We start from the raw sequence: 17,755 nt of genomic DNA, 5'->3' as shown, positions 1-17,755 counted from the left end.
ACCACCGCCCAGCAAGAAGTAAATAAATCTTTAAAAAAAAAAAACACTCATTTCCTCTCTCATACCCACCCTGAATGAAGACAAGGCTAAGCTCCTTCCACGGGACCTGCCCCTAGCCTCAGTCTGCACATCTGTCCCACACCACAGCCTCCTCAGAGCCTGCTGCACAACCTGTCCCTCTGCCAGGTTCATTTCCTGCCCCACATAAACACATCTAACCTGGATCAAACTTGACCTGAGCCTCCTACTCTCCTGACTGTTTATCTTCCTCCTTTTACTGAGAAGCTTCTCAAACAGGCTCCCATGTGTGCATCTTCCTCATTTCATTCTTTAAACTCACCTCTTAGCTTCCTGCACACCAGTCCCTCACGCGCCCTGGCCTTCTCAGGGTTATCACAGATAGACACCACTTACCAGACCAGGGGCCTGTTGTCACTTTACAGGTGACATTACATTCAGAAGTAAACTTTTCATTACATTCAGTAAAGCCAAAGGTTCATGGCTCAGAAGAAAAAAAAATCAAGAAATAATCAATCAGACTTCTCCCAGGTCTCCATGAAAGTGACAAACAAGTTTTAGATGACTGTAATTCCATTCCCTCCCACAGTGACACCTCTCTGCAGCTGTCATTCTCTAATGACTCCTGTTTATTGGAGCTCGGTGCTGTTGGTGTACAGCTGAGGTGCGGGTTGTAGTCTCCACTCTGGCGAACAAACCCTCTGACTCTCCCCTACTTGGATAGTAAGCCATAAAGTCATGAAGGAGCAAAGGTCAATGGTATCTGAAAGACACCAAGGGGGAAAAGCTTGGAGGATTTCATTCTTTACCTGTAGTAACATTTCCTCGACACTCAAGAATAGCCTTTCTGCATCATTGATCTTGCCCATGTGCTTCAGGAAACTCCCAACGAAGAGTATCATCCTGCATTTATCAGCGGCAGTAACCTGGGAGAGGCTGCACTCCAGGACTGGAACAGGAAGAAAGCAGACAGGCCTGAAGGACACTGGGAAGGAACAGATGCCTGGCCTGCTCCCGCTTCAGGACTCCACAGCTGTATTTCTCATTCCTTTTGTAGGGGGTGATCGGTTGTTTTCTTTGTTTTTGTTTGTGACAAGTTCTTTTGGATTTTTGGAGATAACGCCTCACTCTGCAGCCCAGGTTAGCCTTGAAATCACAGTCCCCTACCTTTGCCTCCAAAGTGCTGGGACTGTAGACACTTCAACTTCTTGTTTAAGACACGAGCAGATTTTATTACAAATATTGGCAAATACTTTAAATGGCACCATAAAAGTCTATAATGATATTGTACAACCTTGTATAAATGTTAAAATCTAAAGAGCTGAACAATTTTACAGCTCTGTGGTAGTTTGAATGTAATTGGCCCCATAAGCTCATAAGAAGTGGAACTATTAGGAGGTGTGGCTTCATTGAAGTAGGTGTGACCTTTTTGGAGGAAGTGTCTTTGTGGGGGCAGGCTTTGAGGTTTCATGCTCAAGGTACTACCCAGTGTGTGAGTCCACTTCCTGTTGCCTTCTAATCAAGATGTAGCCAGCACCATGACTGCCTACACACTGCCATATGGGCTCCCCGCCATGATGGTAATGGACTGAACCTCTGAAACTGTAAGCGAGCCACCCCAATTAAATGTTTTCCTTATAAAAGTTGTCACGGTCATGGTGTCTCTTCATAGCAATAGACACCCCAACTAAGACAAGTTCAATCCATGTATTGTTATAATTTGTGTTTTGGAATGATTTTTTTCAGGAAAAAAAGCAAAAAAGCTAATATTTCTTTCTTTCTTTTTTTTTTTTTTTTTTTTGTTTGTTTGTTTTGTTTTGTTTTTCGAGACAGGGTTTCTCTGTGTAGCTTTGGAGCCTGTCCTGGAACTCACTCTGTAGAACAAGCTGGCCTCAAATTCACAGAGAGCCTCCTGCCTCTGCCTCCTGAGTGCTGGGATTAAAGGCGTGCGCCACCACCACCCAGCTTTTAAGTTAATATTTCTTACACAATTCTTCCCTCTGTTACAACTATCAAGAATTGCTAGGTTAAATAGAAAGAAAAATGTTAGAAATGTCCACAGGCAGACTTGTAAAACCCCTCCCCTACTCAGAAGGCTGAGTTGGGAAGGTCACAAGTTCAAGGTCAGCAGGGACACTGGGGGAGTTCAAGGACAACCTGGGCAACTTCATGAGACCTTGTCTCAAAATAAAAAAGGTTAGGCATGCGGGCTGGCTGAAGACACCCACAGGCTCATCTGGGTCCTCACGGGCTGGGCTGGCTGAAGACACCCACAGGCCTTGTGGCGCCTGCAGGTAGGCACTGTTATGATGAGCAAATATATGATGGAGAAATGGGAAAGAAAGAGAAATGGACAGGTTCATGTGCTGTGGGAAGAGGCAGAACTGAAGAAGCAGAGGAGGTGAGGAACAGGCTCCTGGGGGTGGCCTACTTGCCATGGTGATGTTCAGGACCATACTGATCTGGGTGACCTGCATTGCCACTGGGGCCAGGGTGATGTCCAGGCCCGAGCTGCTGCCTAGGGCCATGTCTGGGTCAGTGGCCCTACAGCAGCCAGGGTCTGAGTTGATGTCTGTGGTTCCTGTTACCACGGGGGGCCATGGGAACCATGGGTGTTGAAATCCGAGGGCTGTGCTGAGCCAGGACCACCTTTGTTGGCCTGGGAGAGCTGACCCTGCCTCTCACTGGCCACTGTAGCAGAAGAGCTGGCCCTGCCCCTCAAAGGAGAGCTGGCTCCACATTCGGGAGAGATGGCCCCGCCACTCACCATGAGCGCAGGAGGGCTGGCCCTGATGACCTGAGCACAGAAGAGCTGATTCTGCCTCTTGCCTGAGGGGGCAGTCCCAGCTGCCTGGACTGACCAAATCAGCTACCATTTGGACCCAGGTCCAGGGCTTTGAGTTGGCCCACCCCAGCATCTACCCCATCTGTGACCTGCCAGAGTGTGTGGAGGGGGGACTGGTCCTGTGGAACTGTAGCCGCAGGATCTCCATGACTCAGGGCAATAGCAGGATGTCCTAGAGGAGTTTCGGAGAGAGTTCAGTATTGAGGTGTCCCAGGAGCCAGAGGTCTTGAACCAGACAGACCACTCACTGCAGTGGACATCTGGAAGTAAAGCTGAGCGGACAAAGGGCCTACTGTGTGACACACTGCAGCTCCCAATGCCACCAAGATGAATGCAGAGGTGGCGGAGAGGCCGCAAAGATGGAGACGCAAAGTGGGTTTTTGTTTGTTTGTTTTGTTTTTAATTAATGTTTTTTAATTTGCTTTTCTGGGGGACACTACAGGGGTGAGGAGTGGATACAGAGGGGCTGGGAAATGAGCAGGATTGGGGTGCATGATGTGAAATTCCCAAAGAATCAATAAAAATTACATTTTAAAAAAAGGTTGAGCATGTAGCATAGTGATAGAACATTTGCCTAGCACATGCAGACGTGCTACAGAAAGGCGAAGCAATAAAAATGAACAAAATAGGAGATAGACACTTGTGTTTGTATGTCGATACATACAAGCAAAAGTATGTAAAACCTTTGACTCATGGTCTGACAACATGGGCACTGGTCTGCCTCTCTTCATACGCTCCAGGGCAGTGGTTCTCAGCCTTCCTAATGCTGCGACCCTTTAATGTAGTTCTTCATGTCCTGGTGACCCCCAACCGTAAAATTATTTCGTTGCCACTTTATAACTGTAATTTTGCTACTGTTATGAATCGTAATGTAAATATCTGATATGCAGATCTGATGTGACCCCAAGGGGTTGCGACCCACAGGTTGAGAACTGCTGTTCTAGGATTTAACCTTCCACATGGTTGTTTATTTCAGAGGACTGGCTCTAATGTAGTTGTCACAATTGACTGCTTGTTCCTCATTGGTTGTTTCCCTTGTGTTGGGGCCAGTGTGCCCGGCATGCTTCTTGCTTTCACAGTCATACACAAGGTAAACGTGTACTGAGGACCTAGTAAACATGCGCAGGGTCCTAGGGTCTGAGAAAGCAGACTGCATCCCCGGACTGCAGAGTAGCTGGGAGTTAATGTACTTCCAGGTCAGAGGGCAAAAGCACAAACATAGTCATGGAGACAGATGCAGAGGGCTAAAGTCAACGCTGTTTGTCCAGAGCCGTCAGCAAAGCAAAGGGACGTGAGGTTAGAAGAACCAGAGTCGAAACAGGACATGGGGATGCCTCAGAGCCACCACAGCTGTTTACTACAGGCAACAGGTGAGGAGGAAGAGCGGCAGGATGTGGAGATTTTACATTCCAAGGAGATGAGAAGGTCCAGATGCCTGTCAAGGGTTCAGATTTGAATGGCTAATGTTGTGAACAAGAATTCCTAAAAAGAAGCTGTGTCTGGCTGTGAATGAAAAGCTCCTGGAAGGAGTCTATGTCCGCAGAGACTGATGGACCAATTGGAATTTCAGTACCGTGGAGAGATTGGAATTTTGCAGGTTCAGGGCTAATTACTTTATCTAGGGCTAGTGTTAGCCTTCTGGGACAGCCACTCTGTGCCTGAACTAACACCTCGTGATGACAAATAAAACCTCTTAGAAGCTATTATCTTAGCAGAACACTAGCTTCTGCCAATCCAAGAGCTAAGAACTTCATCCAATAGCATCTTGGGTCTACAGAACAGCTCCCCCATCTCATTGTACCCACCTCTCTGATGTATTCACCAGTGTATTTTAAACTTCCCTTGATTTATGACTTTCTTTGTCCGTAAAAACTATAAAACCTTCATGAAACTGCTTCTGCATTGGAACATGGAATTTGGGGTAACCTAAATCTGTGTTCTCGGGCCATGGTCACTCAAGATGGGTCCAGAGTAAACTCTGATTCCTTTGAATGAGAGCTGTGGTTTTTATGTTGACAAAGGTCACTCAGGAAAGCTGTTGATTGGGAAACAACCCTAATACTCGGGGGGAGGGGAGGCTGTAGCTGGGGGACAGAGCGCTTGCCTGGCATGCTCAAGGCTCTGGTTGACTCCCCAGTACTAAAGAAAACAGAGTATCATGAAAAGCAGATGGACTCTGGCCCTCCAAAAGGAGGTGAGTGTTGCAGATGGAGCTAAGCAAGGTCTGGAGATGGGCCTTAAGGAAGTATAGAGAGAAAAGAATGCTAAGACAAAACTATAGAAAATTGCCACAGAGAGAAGAGAAAGAGAAGCCATTTCAACATTAGCCCCTTATCCTGACTCGTTGTTTGCAGAAAGTCTTGTATTCAACTGTGAGGAGTAATCAGAGAGGCCGGCAGACTGGGACTCGTGGGAGGAAACAGAAGAGCATTGACTTTGGGAGAGTTTCTATCCCAGAAAAAGAGACTCAGCGGCACCGTGGCTGGTGTACCTGAGGGCGTGGTCACCGGCACCGTGGCTGGTGTACCTGAGGTGGTCAGCGGCACCGTGGCTGGTGTACCTGAGGATGTAGTCAGCGGCACCGTGGCTGGTGTACCTGAGGGCGTGGTCAGCGGCACCATGGCTGGTTTCCTGAGTGCGTGGACAGCAGCACTGTTACCTGCGTACCTGAGATCGTGGGTCGCTTCTTTACTTTCTGGCACTGTTCTGCTTCTATCTTGGCAACGCAGAGCAGAAAAGACTCAGATACGTCATAGCCAGCCTCCAGCAGCACATCCCAGTAGTGGACAAGGTGCAGCCTGGTCCACAAACTCGGGTTGTGGATTTTTGATATGAAATCTGTGATGCTATGGGACATAGAATCATTTTAGTACTCAGGCCTTGAAGGAAGCTATTCTTTTCTTTCATTAGCCTAGTCTTACCCTCTCCACCCCTCAAAGCAGGATCTCATATATGCCAGACCAAGGAGGACCTTCAACTTCTGATCTTCCTGCCTCAATCTCCCAAGTGTTGCCATTATATATATGTGCCATCATGCCCAGTTTAACCAAACTCAGGGCCTTGTGCATGATGAAGAGACCTGGCTAGGTGAACATTCTACCAACTGAGCTATATCCCATGACACACAAACACTGTCTCTGTTTCTGTCTCTGTCTGTCTGTCTGTTTCTGTGTGTGTGTGTGTGTGTGTGTGTGTGTCCGTGTCCCACAGAGTTTAATTAGGGTTGCTCCCATAAGCAGAGGTGGCAGGGGCAGGGGCACCTCATCAATGACTATACCACTGAAAAATGGCACCCGTCCCCCAACAGCCATTGACTGCCAAGAGCCTCACGGAGGGGAAAAGAACTTATGGCTCCCTGCCCCGTCCATGATGGAACGTTGAAGGGTCCAACCTTGTGCAGATAACCACAGGTGCGGAGAGTGTGTAAGTACAATGACGACGTCATGCCCAGATGTGTTCGGGCCACCCATGCCCCCATCCTTGGCTCTTCCATTCTTCCCGCCCTCTCTTTCCTACTACTCCCAGAGCTTCGTAGGAGGGCCAGTCCCGTACACTTCGTGAAGCTTTGGTTGTCACCAGAGAAATATGAGCCTTTGACTCTTCATAGCCAGAGCCGGTTCTCTGGGCAGGCTCCTCGGCGCTACCTCCCAGACAAGGGGGTCCCTTATGCCTGCTGCTTCACATGAAGCATGGCCCACATCTGCCCCTTCCCCATACATGGAAAGTGAGAACTTAGGGCTGTGTCTTCGTCAAGGGCTACAGCAGTGCCACAGGCCAGAGGCAGGTGAGACCCCGACAAACTGGCTGAGTTAATGTGTGAGGGCGAAGGAAGGAAGCAGGGAAAGACAGAGAAAGGACAGCAGGAGAAGAATGGAGCAAGAAAAGCCAGGACACGCGTCCAGCCAGCCACCAGCACAGCCCATCTGTCCTCGTCTCCACGCAATGCCTGGAGGAATGCATACGGCGTGAAAGAGGAGCATGCTGTAGTGACAGAGAGGTCCAACAGCATCCTTTGGGATCCACCCACCATGCAAGGGGACTCCACAGTAAGGTCCACACATGAATGAATGAATGTTTTGCCCGGAGAACCCATGTTGCTAATGTGACATCGATTCTCCCTCTGCAGCTAGCAGGGCTTACCTGGGGCTCGTGACAAAGCTGCACAGGCCTTCCCAACACCGGCTCATCTTCATGTGCCACGGCAGCTCCTGATACACTCTCCAGAAAATGGTTTGCCGCTGGAAGTACCTCATCAAGACCTGGTGGAAACGTGCCTTCTTGTGATTCACGGTGTTCTGAGACGTGTTTGGACTGCTCTCTCTGACCGGAGTGATCACACCTATTTCAAAACCAATCGCAGCCTCACACTTCCGACTTTTTTAGCGTATGAAAATACTATCACAAAAATATGACAACTCCAATGCCATGATTAAGGAAGGAAAAGTCAAAGCATCTCGGAGAGTGGCTTGTACAGGGCCGGGGAAATGGCCCAGGGGGAAAGTTCTTGCTGAACAATCACAAGGCCTGGAGTTTGGATCTGCAGAACCCATATACACACCAGGCAGAGGTGATGGCGCGCCTGTAATCACAGCGCTAAGGAGGAAGGGGAAGGGGATCCCTGGAGCAGGCTAGTTGGTCTGCTAGCTAAGCTAGCCAGATCCATGAGCTATGGTTTAAGCGAGAGACCCTGCCTTAGTATATAATGTGAAAAGAAGTTAAAGAAGACATCTCATATCAACCTGTGGTCTCTACATGCACACACACACACACACACCTGCATACACACATGCATGCACACCTGTACACACACACATGCACACACACACACACTTGCACATGCACACACACCCATGCAGCCACGCAGCCACAAATGCACATATACATGACCCAAAAAAAAGTATCTTATGCAACATTCTGAGTTTCTCCAGAAAGTATATATAGTTATGGTTAAGGGTAAATGTATGGATATTTCATGTTGAATTTTCTTCCCTGACTTCCACAAGGAAACACTTTCAACTACTTTTCTATTTTCTTTTTGTTTGTTTGTTTGTTTCAAGAAATAGGAGAGCGGCAGTGTAGAAGGAACGGAAGGGTAGTTACAGATATTAAGATATTATTCATTTATTTTTATTTTATGTGTACAGATGTTTCACCTGCATGTACGCTTGTATACCACATGCATGCACTGCATGTAGGTCAGAAAAGGGCAGCAGATCCCCTGGAACTGGAGATACAACAGTTGTTAACCGCCATGTGTCTGCTGGGAGTCAAAACCGAGGACCTCTGGAAGAGCAACCATGGCTCTTAACCCCTAAGCCATCTTTCCAGTCCACTTTTCTAGTTTCAGCACACACTGTGGCTGCGGCCTAAATAAGCACTCTCTAGCATGTGAGGGGAAGTACTCTGGAGACCCGAGCCCTCTTCCTGGGTCTCCTAAGGGCCCTGTGGTCACTGAGCACACAAACAGGAATGCGGTGCTAAAGCCAGGAGTTTCTGTCTCCATCCCCAAGGGAAACGGTGCTGACAGACTGTGACTCTCAGAAACAAACTTCTCAGCAGCTCGGAGTTGTGCTTAGTCAGAGCCTGGGGATGGCTATTCCGTCTGTTTGTTTGTTTGTTTGTTTTTGTTTTTTGAGACAGGGTTTCGCTGTGTAGCTTTGGTGCCTGTCCTGGATCTTGCTCTGTAGACCAGGCTGGCCTTGAACTCACAGAGATCCGCCTGGCTCTACCTCCCAAGTGCTGAGATTAAAGGTGTACCACCACCGCCACCACCACCACCACCACCACCACCACCACCACCACCACCACCCAGCTGAGGTCTGTTCTTGAAAATCAAAATATTGGAAGTATTTTTACATTTGTTTTCCTTGATTGACACTTTTTCTTGAAAGCTGAATGGAACACACACTAGACAGCACACCAAGCCCATATTATCATAAAAACTGTAACCAAGAAGAACCGAGTGTTTAATCTTCTGCATTTATGCTGAAGTGATTTCCAAGTCACAGACACATTTGGAGAGAGTTTGTGCTATTCTGTCAAACATGTGTTCATATGCTCTGGTGGTGATGCACATGAGACCTATGGAAGAGAAAGGAAACTCCTCCCTCACTGTACGGTGAAGGCATTTCTGTGGATGGTGCATTGAGAAAGTAAGGTAGGCCGGGCAGTGGTGGTGCATGCCTTTAATCCCAGCACTCGGGAGGCAGAGCCAGGCGGATCTCTGTGAGTTCTAGGCCAGCCTGGTCTACGGAGCGAGATCCAGGACAGGCACCAAAACTACACAGAGAAACCCTGTCTCGGAAAGAGAGAGAGAGAGAGAGAGAGAGAGAGAGAGAGAGAGAGAGAGAGAGAGAGAGAGAGAGAGAGAGAAAGAAATGGGACAAATAATATCCTGAGTCCCAAACCTGGAAATATTAAACACAAAGGCTACCATCACCAACATTTTGGGGCCGGGGTGTAGCTCACTGTAGAGTATGTGCTTAGCATGCACGGCCCTGGATTCAATGTCCCGCAGACGTGAAAAAGGAGGACGTTACAGGATGTTGTAGATAACACCACATTTCATTTTATCTTTTTACAAATTAGTCTCCTGAGGAAGATAAGGCTATGAATCTTCATATGACAAATAAAGCTACTTAAAAAAGAGAGCTCATATGGGATGTGAGGAAAGGTCTGGCCTGTGGTTACGCACTGCAGCACAGTTCTCACTGACAGACTAGCCTGAACACTCGTGAGCTAGGGTGACTCATGGTAGGCTAGAACATGCTACCCTGACAACTGCTCATCTCAGTGGCTTGAGAGAACAAGTTCATTATGTCTATCTCCCGTTGGGTCCCTAAAACTCTAGTCCAGGTCAGGAGATGACAGAGGAGTGTCGTCTTGAATGTTGCATGGCCACTCAGTCAAACAGACCCAACCCGCAAAGGTACTAGAGAACTGTCCTTCAAATGGCTGCCACGGAGATGACCTGGGTAACAGATGGGATGCTGTGTTTACACAGGCTTCCATTACTCTCAAGGTAAATATCATCGATAGCCTTGTTTTGAAACTGAGAAACAGAGTTCAAAGGAGTTAAGCACGTTGCATAAGATCCCATCAGTTCTGTAAGACACGGAAGTCATCACCCATAATTTTTAAGAAGTCATTTTGAGGAAGGAGCTAGGATAGACTCAGTCTACTCCCTGAGGGAATAACCCCTGGAGTGCTCAGCCATTGAAGTCAGGTCTCCTTTAACCTATGGGACGCTGTTCTGCACATTTACGCTAGAGGAATCCCACACAGGTTTCCTCTTGAATGTGGGTCTCTCCCTCCCTTTAGCCCCAAAGCATTTTCGCAGACTCTGCTCCTCACCCAGCAGCTTGTGCTCCACCGCATTCCGCAGGGACTGGTGTCGGAAGCAGAGGAGGCCATCGGGCTTCTCCTGGATCCAGTGCTTGGTGGCGTTGCGGAAGGCCGCCCAGTGCACGGTGGTCACTTTCTGGTTGTTCCGGTAGCCCAGCATGTCCAGGAGGTGGAGCAGCTCGTCTTCAGTCAGCCCACAGTGTGAGATGCACAGCAAGCAGAGCGCGTCGGCGACCCAGCCACTCAGCCCTGTGCGGCCACAAGAGCGGGGGACGGAAGCAGGAGAGCGTGAGTCAGTGAGCGTGGGCTCCACCACGTCAGTAACTAGCTTCTCTCCCTCAGCACTGGAATGGCCCCGGACTTAGACCAAAGGCACCCAGGAGTAAGTGCTGACATGGGATCCCAGCCCAGCCTACCTTCAGAGCCCGTGGTGTTGCCCACCATTTGCAAAGTCACAGCCAGCACTGGTACAAGTCCGGTCACTGCTGAGCATGCTGCCCAGTGGTGCCGGTTCCAGTGCCGGTGCTTGTCCTGTAGAAGTGTTTCCTTCACACCCACGAGCACCCCTGAAAGGGCCCCTTCAGCTTCTGTCCTATCGCTGGCTTTCTGATCCGCCAGCTAGAGCGAGATCAGATGTCGGAGAAACAAAGCGCTGTGATCCACTGTGACCTTTCCTGGACTGAAGGGGCCCGTTTCACCTGCCGTCTCCAGGGGAAGGCAGATCTGAAGCCCAGCTGATGAACCTTCCCCTGAATTTGACTGAACTCGGCCAAGCTCTTCCTAGATCTGGGGCGGAGCTCCCTGGACCAGACAGGATCGCTGGTCAGGGCTGGGGAAGCTACAGTGCCTGGGGGACGGGGGACGGAGCCCTGGGCTTTGCTGCGTAGTCCTGGGGAGGGAGTCAGAAGAATGGGTCAGATGGCCTGTGTGACTCTTCTAAGGAGCCCCACTTCCACCTCTGTGGAGGTGGGGGACAGGACGGTAAACTTGAAACCCATTTTCTTGATAGGAATGCAAAGTGTAGCGCAGAAAATTGGGTGGGACTACGTAGCACAGCAGTAATCGATGCATCCTGTGCTCCTCATCCACCTCTCCAGTTCTGTTCCAGTCTAGGTTCCATGGCCTGAAGAGAAGACTGATGCAGCAGACACAGAATGGGACTTCACCGGCCTACAGCACAGACAGCGGCTTGAGAGAGCAAAAACTTTCAAAAGCCTTATTGTTCAATATCATACAAAAATTCTAGAAGAAGTTGTTCACCGCAAGCAAGAGACTCGGAGGCTGAGCTAACAATGCTATTTGTTTTCTCCCCACCTAGGAAGAAAAGAGCAGCTGCAGAACTGAGAAAGATCTAGGAGAGAGTTGACGAGGAAACCAGGATTCAAGAAGCCAGGGCAGCTAGGTGTGGGAGCACACACTTTTAGTCCCAGGACTTGGGAGGCAAAAGCAGGTGGAGCTCCGTGAATTGAAGTCCAGCCTGGTCTACATAGCAAGTTCTAGGCCAGCCAGAACTACATATAGAGAGCCTGTCTCAAAAACAAAACAAAAGCCTGGTTAAGTTTCTCCGTGGCGAGGATGAGGGATGACACCAGCAGGGGGCAGCAGAGACTCGACAACCAAGAAAAGATGGCAAACGCTGCTCCTAACAGGAGCCACCAAAGGAAAGACGGACACTCTGAGGACTGCAGTTCATCTGGGATCAGCGACCACACAGGAAGACTGTGCAGGAACAGATGACAGCCAAAGACACCCTGTACCAAGGCTCCATCCAAGAGAAACATGGAAAGTATCCGAATCCTTGGCAGGCTTAAGAGGCCCTAATGGCTGGAAACATGGAGAATATACCTAAATTCACTGGATAGGCTTGTGCCAAAAGTAGGACCGTGGGATCAAAGCAGAGGTTTATACTGATGAGATGCCCAGTTAAATATGAATTTCAGATAAACTAATTTTTAGTACAAATATACCCCCATGCAATATTTGGGACATATTTATTCTGAGAATTACTTGCTGTTTTTCTAGAATCCAATTAGTGATTAAGTGCATCTCATGCAATATCAGAGACATATTTCTATCAAAATATTCTTTTTTAAAGATTTATTTTTTATTTATCGGTGTCTGCGTGAGTTTATGTGCACCATGGGAATGCAGGTGCCCGCAGAGGCCAGAAGGCATCAGGTCTCCAGGAAACGGAGTTAGAGGTGACTGAGTCATCTGAAGTGGGTGCTGGGAACCACACTCAGGTCCTCTGTGTGAGCAGGAAGCACTCTGGACTCTGAGGCACTTCTCCAGCCCCTAGAATACCATTCTTCTCTTTTTATATCCCTCCCCTAAGGTATTATTTGTTGTTGATCTGAAATTCAAATCTAATGAAGTCCTGTGTTTCCTCTGACAGTTCCCTCCCCAGACCCTTCTCCTGAGCAAGCCTACACCACAGACCTTTGTCCCCGTGGACTCCCACCAAGATGCCAATACTGCCCAAACCTTTTCCTGAAGCCACAGCATCTGAGTTTGTCTCTTTTTGCTTCAAATTCCAACCGTAATCTTCAACCCAGCGCTTCAGAATCAACTCCCAGAGCTCCTGGACGGAGGCCATCTCTAAGTACTCCCTCAGGCACTGGAACTCGTTACGGTAGATTCTGCACTCCTGCAGCTCGCTGGCGATGATCGCCAGCTTCAGAGGGGTCAGGTTTGGCTTTTTCCTCAAGATGGGTTTGCTCTGCCCAAAGCGCTCTTGGTCGGGAGTGGAGAGGTGCTGTCTGAAGATGCTGAACTTCGTGTCTTCATCCCCCACGCCCGAGAGCTCCAGAGTCCGCACATCCGGGCGGGCGCACAGTGACTTGCACGACAGGCTGGAGGAGACGGTGCTCAGGATGAATTTACAATGTGGAGGGAGCGAACCCGGCAGCCACGAGAAGTCTTTCGCCTGGTGGAGACATTTGAAAACCTCAAAGACCTTAAAACGACTTTGCGGATGGTTTTCAGACTTAGAGTAGGTGGAATATTGGGTGTGAGTGTAGGGTAAGGGTGTGTTATGGCCACCAACAGTAACTTGGATAAGAAGCCATTTGGTAGGAAGAAATACAAATTTGCACAGAATGAAATCTGCTGACTGATGCATATATGATGAATCTAATAGTGCAAATCTGGACTCTTAGAAACGGATTCCTGGGCTGGAGAGGTGGCTCAGTGGTTAAGAGCACTGGCTGCTCTTCTAGAGGTCCTGAGTTCAATTCCCAGCACCACATGGTGGTTCACAACCATCTATAGTGGGATCTGATACCTTCTTCTGGCATAAAGTCATACATACAGATAGAGTATCACAGAGTATCACATACATAAAATAAATAAATCTTTTTTAAAAAAGAAAACAGATTCCCACAAACAATTTAATAAAACCTCATACTTCTGAGGACTAATCTACAGTCATAATCAGAGGAAATCCAATAAAAGGCAAATTGAACCACTTAATAAAATAAGACCTTGTGTAATGGTAAAGAGTTGTTACTTTCTGCAGTAAAACTATCTTGAGTTGAACACCTAATATGATCTTTTCTTGATTATTGTTAAAAATTTTAATTACCTTTTCATTTCTTTATTTTTGTGTGCACGTGTGTGTGTGTGCAGGCAGGTGCCAGGGCACGTGGGTAGAGGTCAGAGGACAACTTTTGGGGGTCAGTTCTCTCCTGCGATGTAGATCCTAGGTGTTGAACTAAGGCTGTCAGCCGTGGCAGCAGGCATCTTGACCCCTGAGCCATCCCACCGGCTCCCTGTGTCTGAATTCTGGTCCCACCACTTAGTTATCTTCGGACCTTAGACAACACCTAGCATCTCTTTGTCCTCTGTCCAACCAAGGATGATGAGCATCTGTGTACATTCTAGACCTTCGATTCTGAGACGAAAAGAATATGTTGATACGTTTAAAGCTGGTACCCAGCCCATGGTAAATGCCATGTAAATATTTGTCTAATAAAACACAAAGTAACAATTAAAATCAATAATGGGCATACCTAGAAACACAACACAATAGAAATGTATTATATACACCCAAATAATGGGGTCTTCCTTTTTTCATAAAATAAGTGTGATTTTTAAAGGATGTTACCTTCTGACCTGAAATCCCATAAATGCCAATCAACTCTTCAATCCCATCTAGTACAAGTACACATGGCTTTAGGCTGATGAAGGCCATGAACACTTCTATAAGAAGCGAAAAGACCAAGACACTTGAGTCTTCATTAAGAAAATCCATTTCAATCTGGGGACCTACAATACAGAAATTTCAAATTAGGTGAAGATGTTCCAGTCACTGCTAAGCTGTGCCGATGGGATGGAGTGGGGGTGGGGTGGGGGGGGGGAAAGAAGTGCTACTCACAGTTTGCAGCTGACACACGCATGCGCATGCTTGGCTGGCTTCCTCGAGACATTCAGGCCCAAAGAGCTAATGGTATTTGTCACCAGATGTCTCCAACAGTTTCAGGATTTCATATAAAAATACTACGTACGGTGTTTACACATGTTTCTTGTGTGTGTGCGTGCGCGTAGGCCAGGGTAAATGTCTGGTGTCCCCCTCGATCGCTCTCCACCTTCGTTTTTGAGACAGGGTCTCTCTCTGAAACTGGAGCTGACCAATGAGCTCTGGGGACCCTCCTACCCCCACCTCCCCAGGAGTCCGAAGGCTACAGCAGTTGAAGCAAAAGCATCACAATGAAGAAAGTTCCAAGTAAAAGACAGTCTAGTGGACGTAACTATTTGTTCTTAAAATGATGTGCTGTGGGATGCTCTGTATGCTGTGAATGTGTTGCTCTGATTGGTTGATAAATAAAAAGCTGATTGGCCAGTAGCCAGGCAGGAAGTATAGGTGGGATAAACAGACAAGGAGAATTCTGGGAACAGGAAGGCTGAGTCAGGAGACACCAGCCCAACATCCAGGGAGCAGCATGTAATGGCACACAGGTAAAGCCACGGAACACATACAACATATAGATGAACAGAAATGGGCTGAGTTTAAGTGTAAGAGCTAGTCAGTGGTAGGCCTGAGCTAATGGCCAAGCAGTTTTAATTAATATAAGCTCTGAGTGATTATTTTATAAGTGGCTACAGGGTACGTGGGACTGGGCAGGACCAGAGAAAACTTCAGCTACACTGATGTTAAAGATAAGGATAGTATTGATAATACTGGAAAAAGATCCTAAACATTTCCCTTTGTTTGGAAAGAGCCAATCTTGAAGTTCTGATTTAAATGTTAATATCTCAAATGTTTAAATTCCCACTTAATGACTTACTAATAGGCAGACTTGGTTGCTCTGTGTGTGTGTACATGCTCATGTGGGTCCTTGTGTATGTGGAGGTCATCATTCGGCACAGAATTGCCAGGAATCTTCTATGCCTGTGCCAGGCACTAGGTCTATCAATGACCAGGAAAATAGACATAACCTCTGAACTCCGAGGGCTTGCAGAGGGACACAAACACTAAATACTGGGACAGACATACAACACTGGGACCTTGTAAGTCACCTGGGGAGCCAAGAAGGAGGGACTCACATCCACAAGCAGCAGCGCCAGCACATGGGGCTGGGACTACACTGGCTGTCGGTCAGGGAGAGCCGCCCATCAGCCCTCTCACGGAGGGGTGGCCCATGAACCGAGGCTTAGAGAACAAGAAACATTTCGCCACCAGGGAAAATTGAGAGAAGCGAATGAACCTGAAGTGGTGGGTCTACTCCCAAGAAACCAGACTTGTGGAGGAAAGGACAAGAAGCCAGGCTAGGAAGAGATCGTGGCCCAGGGCACGAAGCAGGTCACAAAGCTGAGGCTGTCTGCCCACGTATTGCACATCATCAACCCACAGGCAGGGTCTCCCGAGAGCCAGTGCTGGTGAGGACCAAGAAGGAAATCTTCCACAGACTGAGGTTTTCCTTTCCTGCCTCGAGGAGGCGCCACAGTGCAGTACTGAGAGCTTTGAGGTCAGCAAGAGCCGGAGCTTAGACTATTCTACTCTGCCCATGTGCAGCTGGTGACGCTGCCTCTGCGAGCCTCGGTCTCCTTGTCAGGACGCTGATGTCAAAGTCGGTCCAGGGTCTGATGAAACCCTTCACACAATGCCTGGTAGGGCTGCCTCACACATGGAACATGGTGGAGAGGAACTGCGTCGAGAAAAAGCTTGACTCTGCAAAGCGTGTCACAGGAGGGACACCAGGCGGGGAGGGGAACAGGCTATCAGGGGACTCTGATAGTGGCAGTTCTCCTCCACCAGAGACTTTGTCCTGGAAGGCAGAGGCTGGGGCCAGAAAAGCAGAAATAGGTCACACATGGCGTTTGGTGTCCCAGAGAGGAAGGGTCCCTGCTCACACCTCACAGAGAAAGGCTTGCAGATGCAGAGGTGGGCCACAGGAAAACGGGCCACAAAGTAGCTGAGTCTGCGGTGTGCACCTGCGCTCTCTCAGCGGCATTTCTGACCCCTGCACCCACATCACCTCATCCCGGAAACCAGCTGGGCTGCGCAGCACAGGCAGCCCTGAAAACGCCCCTCAGCCCGGAACCCAAGAGTCCAATCGGGCTGCGGCGACACCGCAGACGACGCCCGCTCCGACGGCAGCCTCTCTCCTCCTTAACCTAGAGAGGGGGTGGGAGAGTCCTGTTTCCCTTAATAGTGCACCCCGCCGCTTCTTTCTCCGCCTCAGGGAGGAACGCTAATCCCATCAACAAATAACAACAGCGGCAAAATAACAGTAGCAGCAGCCTGCCGGGTACCACTGTCAATCCTTACAGGCTTCATCTTTCGGTTCTCACACAGCCTTAGAGGGCAGGTTTGGGGGTTTTACAGGAGAGAAACGCGTCACACGGCTTGAGTAACCGCTGGCGATCACCCAGCTAGTGAGGAAGGAAGGCAGAATTGTGGGTCAAGCCCCAAGCCTCCCTTTCTGGGCCTGAACAAGGAGAGTGCTCTCTCATGGAGAGCTGTCTGGTGTCCACAGGCTTTCCTGAGTTTGTTCTACCACTGCCAGACTAAAAAGCTGCTTGTTTGAAAGGCAGCAGCTGTTTTTATTAGGAGCTTCCTGAACCCCAAGACACACTCATTAAAATAACAACTCGCTTTGGGAATAGAATCGTAATTGGGTGTGCTCGGCCAAGCTTACATCATCAGCTGCCTAGCCCAAGTGAGCACCTAGGGGATGTGCCAGAATAGGCCTAGGAGCCTACGGAGACAGTCACACCTGCTGCTGCCGATTCTGATCTTACCTGCTTTCCAGACCCAGGAAGTGCAACCAAAGAGAACTCACCCTGCGTGTTCACAGAAGCCCACCAGGCGCGCAGACACCTGCCCTGCCCCACGTGAATTGTATGAACACACCCAAAGTCACTGTGAGGCACCTCACATTTACTCAGGACCTCGAAGCACACACAGGTGGATGACAAGAGACGAACTGTCACCAGCAGGCAAAGCCAGACGCATATGAATCCGTACATCCTCGGCAGATGCGGAACAATGGTACCCACTAATGTTATCAGTGCTTACTGTATGCCAGGGTCACACCACACTGAGTG

At 48.7% G+C, this 17,755-nt stretch overlaps 1 protein-coding gene across 3 annotated transcripts in view; it reads right to left on the bottom strand.

Annotated features, from left to right (window-relative positions):
* The window catches only part of LOC102926303 (tetratricopeptide repeat protein 41-like), a 61,248-nt gene that overhangs the window by 20,503 nt on the left and 22,990 nt on the right, over positions 1-17,755 (bottom strand). For all 3 annotated transcript variants that reach the window (XM_042263384.2, XM_076554558.1, XM_076554557.1), the window contains exons 5-10: positions 14,313-14,473; positions 12,692-13,133; positions 10,217-10,456; positions 7,004-7,202; positions 5,531-5,709; positions 828-967 (exon numbers count right to left, since the gene is read on the bottom strand). In XM_042263384.2, the coding sequence (XP_042119318.1) occupies positions 828-967; positions 5,531-5,709; positions 7,004-7,202; positions 10,217-10,456; positions 12,692-13,133; positions 14,313-14,473 (1,361 nt within the window). The remainder of the gene's footprint in view (positions 1-827; positions 968-5,530; positions 5,710-7,003; positions 7,203-10,216; positions 10,457-12,691; positions 13,134-14,312; positions 14,474-17,755) is intronic.

This window comes from Peromyscus maniculatus, chromosome 18, assembly GCF_049852395.1.
Source record: "Peromyscus maniculatus bairdii isolate BWxNUB_F1_BW_parent chromosome 18, HU_Pman_BW_mat_3.1, whole genome shotgun sequence".
NCBI classification, from domain to species: domain Eukaryota; kingdom Metazoa; phylum Chordata; class Mammalia; order Rodentia; family Cricetidae; genus Peromyscus; species Peromyscus maniculatus.
This window is presented reverse-complemented; position numbering and strand designations above follow the sequence as displayed.